General features: G+C 41.3%; 1 protein-coding gene across 1 annotated transcript in view; it reads right to left on the reverse strand.

Annotated features, from left to right (window-relative positions):
* Nucleotides 1-14,923, reverse strand: part of exoc5 (exocyst complex component 5) — a 52,559-nt gene extending 37,636 nt beyond the window's left edge. The window contains exons 1-4 of the mRNA XM_080835639.1: nucleotides 14,719-14,923; nucleotides 4,758-4,852; nucleotides 2,712-2,859; nucleotides 2,421-2,615 (exon numbers count right to left, since the gene is read on the reverse strand). Of these exons, the coding sequence (XP_080691765.1) occupies nucleotides 2,421-2,615; nucleotides 2,712-2,859; nucleotides 4,758-4,852; nucleotides 14,719-14,745 (465 nt within the window). The 5' untranslated portion in view covers nucleotides 14,746-14,923. The remainder of the gene's footprint in view (nucleotides 1-2,420; nucleotides 2,616-2,711; nucleotides 2,860-4,757; nucleotides 4,853-14,718) is intronic.
* Between the last annotated feature and the right edge of the window lie 1,680 nt (nucleotides 14,924-16,603).

A 16,603-nucleotide genomic window follows, 5' to 3' on the forward strand; every position in this document is an offset into this window, starting at 1 on the left:
GGGCGATTTGGGCGACACACTGCCCAAGGAGATATTCACAAAACAGGGCTCTCAATGCAATCTCTATGGCTTCCAGGAGGGCCAGCCCCACCATGCTTGTGCGTATAAGGACGTCATATGGCTTTGATCAAGTCACATTCTGTCAAGATGGCTATCGTTCAGTGCAACAACTCGATTCGCTCTTTGAAAGAAACTCCCTTTGGTCAGCATACTAATCTAGATAAATTGACATAAAATAAATCCTGGCTAGCAGGCTGTGAATGTATTATATACCACTGTCACTTTTCATAGGTTTCAGTGTGAATGTTTGCTAATTGCACTCACACTGAGTTATTTTCTATGTGATGCTCATTTTGCTTTTGTAGGCAATATGTCAATAAATATTGTTGGTTATGACCAGTGTTCACGTTAGCTGGCTATGGCCGGACATTGGCCGATTGAACGCATGAATGGCCGGTATAATAAGATGTAAACGGCCCAAATGTCCGATAGAAAACATGTATGTAGGCTATGATTAATCAGTAACATATGAAAACAACAAAACAACTGTTACATAAACCTGAATATAATCAGCCTGCTATGTCATTAAAAAAAAGTTCTAAAGCAGATTTGGATTGCATTCGGAACATGCGCTGGTCGAGGTTCCGCAACACACGCAGGCTGGTTTCCCCGCTAAAAACTGTTCACTAAAATAAACAATAAAAAAATTTCAAAATGGCTAAGCAGAAGTCTTTCGGTCAGTTCTTCAAAAAGACAAATGATAGCCTTGATAGGCCTAATGATTCGTCAAGAAATGATTCGACTCCAAGTACATCATCCGAGGCCCCGACGGATTTAGGAAATGCGCCTGCCAAAAAACTTAAAAGGAGTTTTAAAGCTGAATGGGTCGAGCAATTCCGTTGGCTAAGGTCGGAAAAGGTGGATGGTCGAGACACAATGTTCTGTAGCATTTGTGAGAGAGCAGGCAAGTTAAACGGCTTTACGAAAGGCTCCATCAATTTAAAACGATCTGCCTTAGTTGACCATAGTGAGTCGTCTGACCACAGAGCCGCTATGTCCCTAACACTGCAGCAAAGTGCAATGAGAGTGCACTGCGATAACGCCACTAAATCTAAAAGAGACGCACTTGTGGCACAAATGAAAGTGGTGTATCACATGGCTAAACGTGACATCCCAAGTAATCAATTTTGGAAGCTCCTGATTTTCAATGTGGTGCTAACCTCTATCAGCACAACGAGTCTCTAAATGACATGGAAATTGCAATTGAGAGGACTCTTGAAGGAAAATTTCCATGAAGTTGTGGCGAGAGTAGAGGCGGAGCGGTTAGCCTCATTCTAAAATATTTGATGCAAGACGCAATTTAACGTCTAGCCTACTTTCTTTGTTCAATAGGCTATTTTTAGTTCCAACATTATAGGCCTAGTTTTAAAACGTGATGTGAATGGCTTTCAATATTTTTTTGACGACTACTTAGGCTAAATAAATTGCATTTATTGAAGAAACTTATGCTAATTTGTGTGGTTTCTCATTTGGAGTTTTGGTGGTTATTTAATTAGGCTATTAGTGAATAACGTCCGGTAGACATTCCAAATGGCCGAGACTCTGGAATAGCGTCGGACATTTGTCCGGCCAAGAAAAAGTCTAACGTGAACCCTGGTTATGACTTATATGTTGCTCCCTTCTTTATGTTGTTACTGGACATATCCTGTGTCCTGTTAAGCAATTTTATATCATACAACATTTGAGTTATGTGAATAATGCATAAGTGGGATAATGTATTGTGGAGCCACAACATTTTTGGCTCCTGGATACAACTTTCCTCCATAGCTTTCCACCTGTAACTATAGCTACTCTATGTAGCTAGAGGGGACATCTTTCTGATGTGTGCCGCCATCTAGTGGACAAAAAGGTATTGCTGTATGAGTTAATCAGCTAACACCAAATTGATACAATTGTCTTGTACTGAATGGGTCGCCTTAATCATTACCAAAAACATTTCTCCCTCTGAGATCCTTTTTTAGGAGTCGCCACTGCTCACAAGGTCTCAAAACGTAAACAGTTCACTCACAACTAATCTTATATGGATCAATATGCAACAAACACGAAAACATCAAGTTGTGCTCAGAGCTGTATATTAACTTTAAAACTCCCCCGATTGCTGATTGATGTTAATTGCTGCTGCAACATTGAATTTCCCTATGGGGATCAAACAGCGCTCTAGAGCCCCACTTTCTACAGCACTCCAGGGCCCCAATTCTACAGCACTCCAGGGCCCCACTTCTACAGCACTCCAGGGCCCCACTTCTACAGCACTCCAGGGCCCCACTTCTACAGCACTCCAGGGCCCCACTTCTACAGCACTCCAGGGGCCCACTTCTACATGCTGTGCTGAGTTTACTTCTGTTATGTTGGATCTTGACCTTTTCAGGGTTGTTGAAGACATCACTGCGAAGGTCCCCATCAAGAAACTCATTGAAGTAGGTCATAAGCCTCTGAGCCTCCACGGCCCTCTGACGTGGGGTGTTCACACCCTCCAGCTGATCACCAAGGTGGCATACTTTCGTGGCAACATAGCTGATGTGTTCATCAAGCTCCTGAAAGTGCTGGAAGGCCACCTGTAATGTGGAAAAAAAAGAAATATTATAAAAAAATTAAAATGTTTTAAGATAAATCTCCAATCCATCGACTTTTCGTTTTTTTTTTTTTATCACCTGGTTGCTCCTCTGAAGGTCTTGGACTTTGTGAGCGAACTCTTTGGCCTCCCGGTGACACTGCTGCTCCAGCTTCTCCACCTTCCGCTGTATCCTTTCATCCAGCTGCTTCAACTCTTCGATGTGGTTGTCAAACTCCTCAAGCAGCCTGCCCATTCAGCACACAGGATTCATCAGCATAGTAGGAGTACCCACTCATCATGCAATTTCTCATGCAAACAACTATTTATATCAATGTTTACTTTGCTTATCAATCAGTTCAAAGTTTTCAAACTAAAGTAAAGATCTGGCAATAATTCCTCTGATCAGCTAAAAAGGTGGACCAGAGTTGGTTAGTGCCCTATCCCCATCTGGTTCTGGATGGAGAGGCGGATGGTGGAGGAGAGTATATAGTCTGTGGTTGTGTTCTGGAGAAATATATATGGTACAGCATACATTATATTTCAGAGTACAGTGTTTTCTATTTCCCACACGTGAGCTGACTTTCTCCTCTCTCTAAAATGCCTAAGTGACTTTATATCCACTATACAATTTGAGCCCTTAAAGCTCTGAGCCATTTCCTCATGTCTCCTGTCATCATGTATGACAGTAAAGTATTGGTCACACCTCTTAAGGCGAAACATACAGACCTGGCATTAGTCTGTCTACAGTGATGAATATGCATTAGTCTGTCTACAGTGATGAATCTGCATTAGTCTGTCTACAGTGATGAATCTGCATTAGTCTGTCTACGGTGTCCTGCTCTATGAATCTGCATTAGTCTGTCTACAGTGATGAATCTGCATTAGTCTGTCTACAGTGATGAATCTGCATTAGTCTGTCTACGGTGTCCTGCTCTATGAATCTGCATTAGTCTGTCTACAGTGATGAATCTGCATTAGTCTGTCTACAGTGTCCATTAGGATGAATCTGCATTAGTCCGTCTACAGTGTCCTCCTCTATGAATCTGCATTAGTCTGTCTACAGTGATGAATCTGCATTAGTCTGTCTACAGTGATGAATCTGCATTAGTCTGTCTACGGTGTCCTGCTCTATGAATCTGCATTAGTCTGTCTACAGTGATGAATCTGCATTAGTCTGTCTACAGCAGTCATACTCAAGTAGCGGCCCGCGGGCCTTTTGTGGCCCGCGGGGTGTCTATTAATGGCCCTCGAGCTGTTTTGAAAAGTTTTTTTAATTATTAAAAAAAGAAAAAGAAAAAATAATCGCGCTGGGCGCTCTTATTTTGAAACCGCACGCCACGATCTCAATACGAGGCTGGGGGTTTCAACGATAAACAGATAGCAATCACACCATATCAGCCCAGGTTTGAAGCATTGGCCAAAGAAAGCAGAGGCCAATTCTCCCATTAAAGGGGACATGTGAGAAATGTGAAATAGTTTGGTAAACAAAGCACAAAAATGAGCTGTCTGAAGGCTATTTGTTTAATAACATGGTTAATAACAGGGTTATGTTTGGTTTTATTTAGTTATTTATTTTAATATATGCCCAAATTAAAATTATATTTTTATTTTTGTTTTTAATAAAAAGGAAATGTTATGTTATAAAATGTTGTAAATGTTATACATACGTTATGTTATGATACGTTATCGGACGTACACGGTCCCAATAAATGGCCCCTTGAGTCACTGATTTTTTTTTTTGTGGCCCCTCATCATTTCTACTTGAGTACCCCTGGTCTACAGTGTCCATTAGGATGAATCTGCATTAGTCCGTCTACAGTGTCCTCCTCTATGAATCTGCATTAGTCTGTCTACAGTGATGAATCTGCATTAGTCTGTCTACAGTGATGAATCTGCATTAGTCTGTCTACAGTGTCCATTAGGATGAATATGCATTAGTCTGTCTACAGTGTCCTCCTCTATGAATTTGCATTAGTCTGTCTACAGTGATGAATCTGCATTAGTCTGTCCACAGTGATGAATCTGCATTAGTCTGTCTACAGTGTCAATTAGGATGAATCTGCATTAGTCTGTCTACAGTGTCCATTAGGATGAATCTGCATTAGTCTGTCTACAGCGTCCTCTAGGATGAATCTGCGTTTACCTTTTGGGATCAAATGCCTCTGCTCCTCCCTTGGATCCCCCTCCTGGAGTCCTCCAGGCCAGTCTCTCAATGTACTCATCAGCATCAAATGGCTCCTGGGGAAGAGACACATTTACAACCCAGATGTTAGCTGTTAGAAAGACAAAAGCTCAGGCACTCAAACATCAGGAAGCACGTCCATAGGCAATCTGCAGAGCACTTAGGACCATCATAGTCTGCTTGGTACATCATCTCACTCAAAGCAATCAGAACTTCTGGTATTCTGAAAGCATTTAATAACTATAACCTCTACATATAACACATTACATTTGCAAACATACGTTAGTGATACACTGATCCAATTTACTGTATTGGTACTACAACAACACTGTCATTATTAAATGGGTTTAAGTATCAATCAGATCTGACCCTGCCAAGCTGGTGGTATTGAAGGCATAAATGAGGCAAGGCACTACATACCACATTTGATGGAAATTATAAAAATGGAACAGACATCATCTCCCCTTTAATCTGAACAGACATCACCTTCCCTTTAAACTGGGAAACAACTAGGGGGGTGCAAAAAAATCGATTCACATTCGTAACGCGATTCAAGTGCTTCCGATTCAAAATCGATTGATAGAATTCCAAAAATCGATTCATATAAAAAATAAAAAAAACTTTTTTTTTTTTTAGATTAACGTTCTTTTTGGCTTTGCAAACTGTGTAGTAGGCTAACGTTACGGTTTGAGTGATGGTGAGCGCGATACGGCGAAATGGTTGATAAAAAGCTTCTGAATAGAAAGTTTACCTTTAAAAGTTGTGTTGTGCAAAAGAAGCGAGCTTCACTGTTGTCTTAAAATGTCAACAGGCAGCCGGCTGAAAGCACAGAAGTAGTAGGCTTACCTTTTATTGGTAACCTAGGCTAACTGTTACGGTTCATTGTTTTTTAAATAAGAGTCCTGACTTCTATGTTCACAGCAAAATATTAAGCCATGGTTTAACTGCACTATAGGCTGAGTGTGAAATGTGCACTTGACCCTGTTGTTGTTTTTTAATAAAATAAAACATTGCATAAAGCAAGCCAATCCACTTTTCCATGATAAGAGCATTAAAATAAAATTTGCGATTAATTAATTTGCAATTAATCGTGATTCACTATTTTAATCGTTTGACAGCACTAACATTTACATACTGTGAATCCATTTTTTTAAATCGAGAATCGTTTTTGAATCGAATCGTGAGCCTAAAAATCGGTATCGAATCGTGTAGAGATGCACCGATTGCAAAATTCTTGGCCGATACCGATTTCCGGTTTTTAAGGAGGTCTGACCTGCCAAAACCTGTTTTTCCGATACCGATTTTCTAAGAAATAATTATAATCATACAATAGACACCATATTTATTTGGCTTGAGTACCCTTCTCCCAGACAACATTTTGCTTATATAACTGCAATTAAAACCACAACTAGTGGTAGGCTATATGCTATCATAACTCCCCTTTTCAAGAATAAAACATCACAAATAAGAAATAGAGTGAGGGTTTCAACAGTGCCTCCTGAGCAGATTTATTTTGAACACTGACATTCAGTCCAGTTTACAGGTCAATAACTAGGATAAAACTAAAATAAATACAAACAAAAGATAAACTGCACTATTATGTACTGAAAATAAACTGGTTCTCAAAGTAAATTGCACATTTCAGGCCTTTGACCTCTCTAAATAAAAAAGTGCATCATAATATGGGATAAAAAAAAAACAATCAATACAAACAGGTAGTTTAAGGTTGTGATCAAAGTACTCCATTCCACTCCCAATGCAATCACTTAACCATCAATGGCAGGTTCTTCTTCACAAACAGAAGCATCTCTGCCTTCTCACCAGAAAGCCTGTTTCTTTTCTCATCTATGACATTACTAGCCAAGCTAAACAAGCGCTCACTATCGACGCTTGTACATGGAGCAGAGAGGTAGGCTTGGGCAAGCGGGGCAAGTGCAGGGTAGTGTGTTTTGTTTTCATGCCAGCGTTTTTTACATCCTAACGTTAACGTTACTCGGCTACTCTCAGCAGCTAGACAGACGTTCATTGTGAAAATAGCGATCTTTTTCTAACAATCATATTCTACTCAACTGTAAGGAATATTATTCTGCATAATGATCGGCTAAATATCCCGATGTGTTTCACATTTTTAAATCGTTATTTGTAAAGATATCCATAGATTTGTAAACTTCTTTGTCTGCACTGGCAGCCATACATACATGTGTAGCATTCCATATGGGACTAGTGGCAACGGGATTTCTGTTAGGGGAGTTGCCATGGTAATGGGTTGACTTGTGGCTGAGCACGAGTGAAATACGCTTTTATTAAACGGAGAGCTTCTTATCCTAAGAGATATTTTCTCAGTGTGAGTTCTTTCTTCTGCTATGTTTTGGTTGGGGGGAGTGCAGTGTAATGCCATTTTGCTTAGTTTATATTAATGTACGTAACGTGGACGTTCCTTTTTGATGGGGGGAACGAATGTAGCATTCCACGAGTGAAACACGCTTTTATTAAACGGAGAGCTACTTATCCAAAGAGATATTTTCTCAGTGTGAGTTTTTGAGAGAGCCCTAACACGGACGCTACACATGTCTTAGGCGTTGATCCTCCACGGCTTATTTGTGACTTGCAAGCATTACAAACAGCGTGTTTTGGGTCGTCCTGGCACACAGTGAAATAAGTCCAAATCAGCGACATGTTTTCTTCCCGAGTCTTGCTAGTTTTTAGCTGTTTTGCTCTGGGCGCCTTGAGCTGCTACGCACCGCGCATGCGGGTCAGTTTGATCGCCGAAAACCGGAAATTACGACAGTGACCGGCAGGTCACCGATTGTGGCCGATTGGATATAAAACCGGCTTTTTTAATCGGCGGCCGATTGATCGGTGCATCTCTAGAATCGTGACATTTTCTGAATCGTTTACCCCTAGAAACAACTAATTCAGCTAATTGTTATTCAAAACAACAAATGATCTTTGTTGTTGTAGTTTGTGTTAGGCTAATACTTGATTTCTTATGTTGTAGCCAACAATACAGCAAACAGACCAAATAATATGATAACAAAATCTACTGATATATGATAACTGAGCCAGAACCATATCACAGATTAGCCAAGTTTTCCACATATGGCTGTCTAATACCTCGTTTCCACCGGGGCCGGCCCGGTGCCGGAGCCGGGCCGGTGCCCAATCTGGCACCAGTTCTTGTGTTTCCACCGGGGCCGGGCTGGTGCCGGACCTGAAAATCGGGCACCGGCCCGGCTCCCTGGAGGAGCTGGGGCCAGATCGGGCACCAACTACGTCACAGAGGTGGGCGGAGTTAACCCACCAGAAACAGATATTTCCACCGCCATTTTTTTTTAGCCATCAACCAAGATGTTGAGTGAAAACGATGAAAACATACGTGGAAAATCGATCCAGTAGTGGACCATGGATTAAATAAATACCTCGATAGCAATTTATCCATCAACAGAAATGCAAGACAAAATTGAAAAGTCAGTAAGGAAAGCTAAAATATATGAGGTAATACGAGGAGTCTGAGATAGCAGGGTTCAAAAGGACAACAGACCTAATAACAAACACATTAAAACTAATAAAGAAAGCTTTCGTCCATCAAAATGTGTTGGTTTGTCTGTCTTGTATACATTAAGTCTTTCAATCTGGTCTGTTGTTTTTGTGTGATATTACACTTGAAATTAGTAGTTGACTAAGCAAGTTCTTGTAGCAGCTAGCTAACTAGCACTCGCTGCTAGCTGTCGTGGGGTACTATTACAGTTGTTATGCTAATCACAACTCCCATCATGAGCTGCATTGCCTGCTCGTAGAAAACCCGAAATTGCATCATTAACTGACACCGTGATGTAGTGCTGGCTTTGTATTGTGTGTACTGTAGAAGACGTGCCACTTGAAAACGAATTAAAAAAAATAGCTCTTGACTAAGTAAGTTCGTGTAGTAGCTGGCTAACTAGCACTAGCTGCTGTAAGGTACTGCTAAGGTTGTTATGGCAACTGGTTAGTATATCAGTGTAGGAGCTAGTCAACTCCGGTCATGAACTGCATTTGCCACTCGTCTGATCTACGTGAGAAAATATAGAAGTAAACAGAACTTTAACTTTAGGTCGTATGGTACTACATGGTATTAAAAAGTTAAACATAATTTAAGTTTTTATCAAATTATTTGCCTTCTCGCTGGAAGAAGACCACTCGTGAATAACTCACGACAACTGTAACCATAAGAGCATGTCATAACATTCCATGACGTTTAATTTTGGTGCTGGAACCGGCTCCGGCGGTGGAAACGCAGGCCGGTGCTGAAAGGAACCAGCTCTGGCTCCGGCTCCGGCACCGGCTCCGGCTCCAGCACCGGGCCGGCCCCGGTGGAAACGAGGTATAAGGGTCATTATCTTATGGGATGTATGTTGAATGGGGTAAAAGACCTGGGTACTGTTCGACGCTCGCTAAACGGTTTAGCGAGCTAGATTCCAGACTAAAAAAAGAGAACGCCCCTTTATCGGGTTCGGCGAAGCAACTTCTGATAAATGACCATAGTAACATATCACTAGCTGGCTAAACTTGCCACACCCACGCCAAAAGGAGGGATCCCATTGACAAGGAGTCATATTTTTTTGATTAGCTTAGGAAGAGTTCTTTGCGATCGCCAAGATCCATTTCTCCATGGTGAGTTCTTGTATGAGCGCTACCGATCCACCCGACAAGGAATAATTCATTTAAAAGACCTTCTCGAGTAATGTATTGCAAAGCCAGTCGAACATTGAATTCACTTTTTTGCGAGTGGTAGCCTTCATTTTTGTAATGTTGGCGATGCGGAGAACAAAGTCATAATTATATGACTGTGGTATTAGTATAGTTGAGACATGGATACAGTAGTGCCAATAGTTTTCTGCGAAAACGGAAAACGGACGGAATACGCGGAATGGACCATCTGAAACGGAATGGACCATTGAAAACGGAATTGCAACTTTTCAAACGGAAACATCATTTTGTGCATCAAAATCGCCCCAAACCCCCTGTAAGACTGAATTTCTTTCAAATAAACACAACAACGATCGCAACAATGAACAAACATTAATTAAAGAACAAAAGCAGTCAGAAAATGTCATGTCTGCACTGAACTCTGCTCCGGCCACGCCCCCCTTTTCAACGGTAGTCACGTTCATTTGCTCATCTTCCCAATCGCATTAAAAACAAAAAATGTTAAGTCTTCTGTTCTGTTGATGGCTGGCAAACAACAATCTAAGAAGGGCACGTATTAGAGTTACCAAAGCAGTCTTCTTTATGGGGACTAATTAGCACTGCACTGAATTACATAAACATGAGTTATTGTTACACATTAACAATTACACAACTAATATGACTAGATACATATAATAGTGGACATTACACTAGGCAACATGGATCTCATTCATATCTCATCCAGTCGAAATCTTAACAGGATTGAACCCATCTTTATTACAGCGTATCAACATAAGAACAGAACATAGCTAAATCTACACTTAGCATGCTAATCAGTTAATAGCACTAGCAGGTAGCCCAACATTTGGTATTTAATACACTATCTATCACAGTAGCAACTTCATGAAAACCCTTACTTTCATTAGGTATGCAATGCCTCACATACAGGTCGAACAATGATGATTTAAGCATTGGAAATGTAGCTATAAGGCACAGTACGGTCAACTACTTGGCGACAAACTGAACTTGTCACTATCTTAACTGAGGGAGCTGCACGCACGCAGACAGCGTTGCTAGGCAACATCACTATCAACCGAGTTTTTCATACAGTTAACGTGCGGAAAGGCATTTTACGGCTGGTTTTTTTTTTTGACGCAGAAAACACGGAATCACCAAAAACGTGACACGGAATTTGCTTTTTTTTGACGCGGAAAACTATTGGCCCTAGTACAGTTGATACACCCGAAATAACTTGCATGTGCAGCGATCCTGAGACGTGGTTTTTAGTTTGCACATGAATACTTACGTCTTCTTTGATCCCAGGAAATTTGAGCACATAGGCCTAACCCATCTCCCTTACGGAGATATTGGCGAAAGTTGTTTTACCTACTTCATTGCAAACACGTAGTTTTGCAAACGTGTTTAGTTTTTGTGCAGTAGTGAATAAAGTCTCAGGGCCTGATTTACTAACAGGATTGCGCCCATTTCTGGCGTAAAATAGTGGTCGTAAACATAAAACGGTATTTACTAAGGGGGCGCAGGCAGCGCATATTAACGCCTGTGGGTGTGAACAGGGGAGGGCACGGAAACGTGGGTGGAAAGCTGGGTAGAACGTGGGCATGGAGCGCAATTTAATGGGAGGAGAGAAGGTAAGTGCGCCTAATGATGTATTGCATGGGTATTTACTAAACTGCCTGGCGAGCGCATGTCCCTGATTTGCGGGCTAATTCTCCGCCTCATAAAAGCATGTCTTAACCAGGAAGCGCATTTCCATTGAGTCTGAAAACGTTGACATGGCAGCAGAGCAAGGTGAAGAAAGAAGACAGAGACAGCGCACAGAAATAATTTTTTCAACTCGTATAACACATTTTCAGTTAAGCGAACCACAAATCATTAGACGGTACAGGTTAACCAGCCACGCAATACTTCAATTACTGAACCAGATCAGAGACATTGAACTCTCCAACCGGAGATCACATTCCATTCCATCAGTTGTTAAACTCAGGACAACATTACAAATATTGGCATCGGATCATTTCAAACAGTTAGGCTATAGCATCAGCAGTTGGTATATATCTCAGCCTTCACTCAGCCAAATATTCACCCAGGTACTCGACGCATTGCTACCGCGCACTGGTCAATACATTTCCCCACTGCCATAGCTGAAATTAGAGACATCAAACAGGATTTTTTTTTAATCGCAAACTTTCCGAACGTAATTGGAACCATTGATTGCACCCACATGCAAACAGTCCCACCTTCAATCCACGAACACGTTTACCGAAACAGAAAGCACACATATTCAATGAATGTCCAGGTCATATGTGATGCCAACATGACCATTACTTACGTGGTAGTGGTCTGTCCATGACAGTTTTATCTTCCGGAATAGTGCCATCTATCCATGATTGAGCAACGGTGATTTTGGAGAGGCCTGGCTACTTGGTAAATGTATTTGTTTCAGTGGGGATATATTGTAGTGAACCCATGTCCCTTGTAGAACGTATTAATCTCGCCATGTACACATCTATATTGTTATAATAGACAGTTTTAATGCCACCAATAGCATATTATTTATAATCGTGTTCTTTTAAACATCTCGCTGTAGGTGATGTCGGGCAAATCAACAATAGTGATTGAGGTTCAGTGATTGAGCGAACGTGAACCAATATATCTATCTCCTCTCCGCTGAACCTTAGTTTTTTCTTCCTCGAATCTCCATGGTGGGCAGTAACTTGCAGGCAATTTCTCCCGTCTTTTAACGGTGCGCTAAATAATGATTGCCCAGCGCTGATCTGGCTTGATACATATCACGGAAAATGCGGGGTAACACCGTGCGTTAATGTGCGCCTGGCAAAGGCGCAGATTAAGCTGCGTTCGCAAATCAATGTTAGTAAATCAGGCCCTTTAAAGGGCGGAGTAAGCACACAGTGCCCAGCGCAGATGTGGTTTGATAAATACCACGGAAAATGCGCAAAAACACCGTACGTTAACGTGCGAGCGCAGATTAAGCAGCGGTCGCATGTGCATGTTAGTAAATCAGGCCCTCAGTCTACTACACCATACATAGCATATCATTTTTGTAGAAAATGATTAAGGTGGATGCATGATAAGAGAGAAATAAACACAATTTCTTTTCATTGCTTCAATTTATTGAATTTCTTATTAATACATTCACATTTAGTCATTTAGCAGTCATTTCAAAGCGATTTACAAGGAGATGTAAAATTACATTTCTTGCGGAGGTGAGGGGGATCAAACCAGTGATCTGTTGCATGCAAGCCATGAGCTCTAACCGCTGCACCAAAGTCACATATTCGACACGGAAAAAGATATCACGTATTAGACAGCCCATAGACAGTTTCTTATATTGCTGTCCCAGCGGCGGCAGTGTTGGATTTTGACATGATTATCGTCTTGAATCCTTCGTAACGCATTCATGGTGATATCCTGCCTTATCGGAGAAAAAAAATGTACCGTTAAAAAAAATCATGGTTTTGGTGATCGACCTTTCCTGCCTTTTGAAGCAGGACGTGCACGCGCAATTTTTAGCCTGGGATAAAATAACTTGACGTATAAATAATTTAGCGCCCGTCGCCAGACTGGTTTGGCCTGTTCTCATTTAGCGAGCTAGATTAGCTCATGTCACAAGCTACATTTCTTAACTTAGCTTCAGTTGTACGCTGAACAGGGCCCTGGCGTCAAGCCATCCATTGCTTTTCTTTTTGGGCCCCACTATTCTTATTGTTTTGCTCCTAATCTCTAAGGCAACGCGTGATCCATACACCATTTCAATGTGATAAGACACTAGCACACCTGAAAGAGGTATATACACACAAGAATAAACTAAATCTATTTCAAGATTTAGAGAAATCTTCCTTTATAATTCCACCCCTGTCTTAAACATAGGGCTTAGACGGTCATATTTGGCTTCCCATCTCTAGGGGGAAATGCATCCAACTCTGTGCATACACAGACCATTGCACTTTCCTACAACACAACCGCATTAAATAAAAACTGCTGTTGTTGGTGCATTTTTAACTCCACCCTAGGATATGCCAAACATCTAACTGCCTTCTCTTAGGCTAGCATTGATGAATTGTCATGAAGTTACATTTCAATCTTAACCTAAAACATCTACAATACATGTAACAAAAACATGGTGCTTTATATATTGTAAGCTACACTTTCCCATCTGGGAAAAGTGATAGGAGAAAGTGAGTCTTGTTGTATTGTAAATATTGCACTGTCTGGGTGTTTGGAAAGAATTTGACAGCAGAGATGTGTTTCATCCTTTGTGTAGGCCTAACACTACCTTTGGGTTTAATTATTATACAAATGCAATGCTGTATATTAGTATGATTCCTCTCAAAGATAAGAACCTAGCTATCCAAAGTCCAACAGCTCTCTTCACAAATATAAACACTGCCATCATGGAAATTAACATGACAGTACATCACCCTAAAGCAGTGTTTGGGGACTCCTTGTAAACAGGCCTTTAATTCCATTAATCAAGTTGCATTACATAGCCTATTCAAATCAGGGCTTTCACCCACCGCTTATCCTGGGTGGGTACAAGACGTTTTCAATTATGAAGCACCATGTATTTGCTATGTCTATCATAGAAAGTGTTCTATTGATACTGCAATGCCTTTTCGTTTCTGGTCATCAATGCTAGCATAACAATAGTTCACAGAGGGCAATTCAGTCATAGAGGGCCCAGACTGCCTGCAGCAAAACATTTTTGGCCTTTTTTTTAATCTTTCAGGTGAGGTAGTGTATTCTCCCAGTGACATGGCATAGGGACTATGCTTTGCCTTGGAGATTCGGAGCAAAATGGCACCGTATAGACAGAGGTGGAGTTTTTAAGGAAGATTTCTCAAAACTGGGTCTGTAGATTTAGTTAATTATTTGTGTACGCATCTTTCAGGTGTGGTACTATGTTATAAAAGTGAAATGGTCCATGTTTTATGCCAACGGCGAAAATAAGTGCTTATTTACGCCAATAACTTTCAATAAAGTGAATGGAAGTCAATACATCGCATACAAGAACCCCGGGACCCAAAACACTAGTGACAGAAAGCTTTACGCCAGTTTTAAAAGACCAGTTTATGATACTACTAGTGCAGTACACTTAACATATGATGGAGCGACAAAAGGCACGGTGCTCTGAAGTCCTCACAGCGTCTTACTAGCCACACAGACAATCCCTAACTAGCAAACCTGTACTGAAGTACGTTAGCTGTCGTTAGCTTACCTCAAACAGCTGGGCTACTGCAGCCATAATGGGAGCCTTGTGTCAAAACCCGCGAACAAACTGCTGTCCAAAAGTATATCGAATGTAATATCCCAAGGCTGGCCGACCTACAAATTTAAAAGAATCCCCAGATCCTTCTAAATGTACGTATATACATAGATATTTAGGTTAAAAGGCCCGCTACCAAATCACTTCCTGTATCCAAGTGCAGTATAGAAACAGGAAATCCTTACCCACGCCTCAAGAATTCAGGAGAACAAAAAAGAATAAAGGTCTTCATAGTTTTACATCTGTCGTTTTCATACTGGCGTTTGACCAGGGTTAGACCAGTTTTCATTTTAAGTATGAAATATGTGTTATTGGATTAAAATATATATTTAATAAATTATTACACATATTACACATATTACAAACATAGCCTTACCATCTGATAGGCTACAGAGAATGCCCTTTCGATAAAAAGGCATTTGTGAATCATAACCCACACAAATGCAGGTTCATCAATAGGTAAATGTGTAAGGGGGTTCCCAGTGTGTATCCGGCTCTGGACTGCTGTCTTCTTCCTTAAAGGCTGATTCATGCTTCCTTACGTAAGCGTAAGCGCAAGCGCAAGAGGCCGCGCAAGCCCCTTGCGCGACCCTTGCGCGACTTCTTACGTCTTGCGTGCGTCGGCCCCTTTTTCTAGACTTGCGTCATTTTTTACGTAAGCCCTTACGCGAGCCTCGCAGCCTGCATTCTATCAACGAATGATACGAGATGAGGTTACTAAAATATTCTGCATGTCTACTCAGTTTTACAGTGCTTCCCAAGTAAAGGTTTGAAAAGAACTTCAAGCTTCAGACTTTCTGTTAGGGAACCTGTTATCTATCTGCAGAGCAAATGTCAGGCTCATAAAAAACATTAACGTGAATTACTTGATGCTAATACCTAGCGCGGTGTCTATAGGATTTTCCATATACGTTAGCATTAAGCTAACGTATTTTCTACCACAGTAAAACATGCAATACTATGTGATTGTTTTTAGAAAACGAATGTTACGTGATGAGATTACTCAAGTGTAGTCTGCATGTCTGCTCAGTTTAACAGTGCTACCCAAGCAAAGGTTTGAAAAGAACTTCAAGCTTCAGACTTTCTGTTTGGGAAACAGCTTTCTATCTGCCAGGCAAATGGCAGGCTCATGACAACACGCGCTACCTTTGGGAGCATGAACTGCACCGAGTAAATTTTGCGCAACCGTTAACCCCCAACGCTGAACCAAGCAGCCGCCTTTACGCCCGACTCACATTGTTGCGTTGGAAGGCGTTGATGCGTCAGGGTTAACGCATCCCCATTCACTTTGCATGGGGTGACGTCATCCTTTGCAGAACTGAATTGTGGCTCCGTTTGGTTCGCGTGCGTTGCGTTTCATGCTTTGCTTGCGGCAAGAGTTGTAGAAGGTTGAACTTTTCGAGAGGCAATGCATGCGTCAGCCAATCATATTGCCTTTCATGCATAACTGACAGCACAGGCGCTAGCCAATCATATCCCGTATATGCTCACGTCTACAGAGCGGCAAACTCCCAAAAAAAAAGATGGCTGCCAAACTCCGTAGATGGTCGTATTTGTACCTACAAGTTGGTTGTTTGACTTTTTTTTGGTTAGATTTTTTAAAAGTTACCGAGAAATAGACACTGTACAATGTAAAAACCCCTTTATTGTAACTGAAAAATACGTATCATAGGATTTGCGAGGTCTCTGAGCAGCACCCTGTCTAATGATAGCATGCTACTACTGAAAGGGGAAAAGCTTGCTAGTGACTTGATTGGTTTGATGACCTGTCAATCTTACTATAAGGTCTCCGGTATCAACAGAACCCCATGCGCCAGACTCCTCCTCTGCCTTCCGT

This window comes from Sprattus sprattus (assembly GCF_963457725.1).
Source record: "Sprattus sprattus genome assembly, chromosome: 1".
NCBI lineage: Eukaryota > Metazoa > Chordata > Actinopteri > Clupeiformes > Clupeidae > Sprattus > Sprattus sprattus.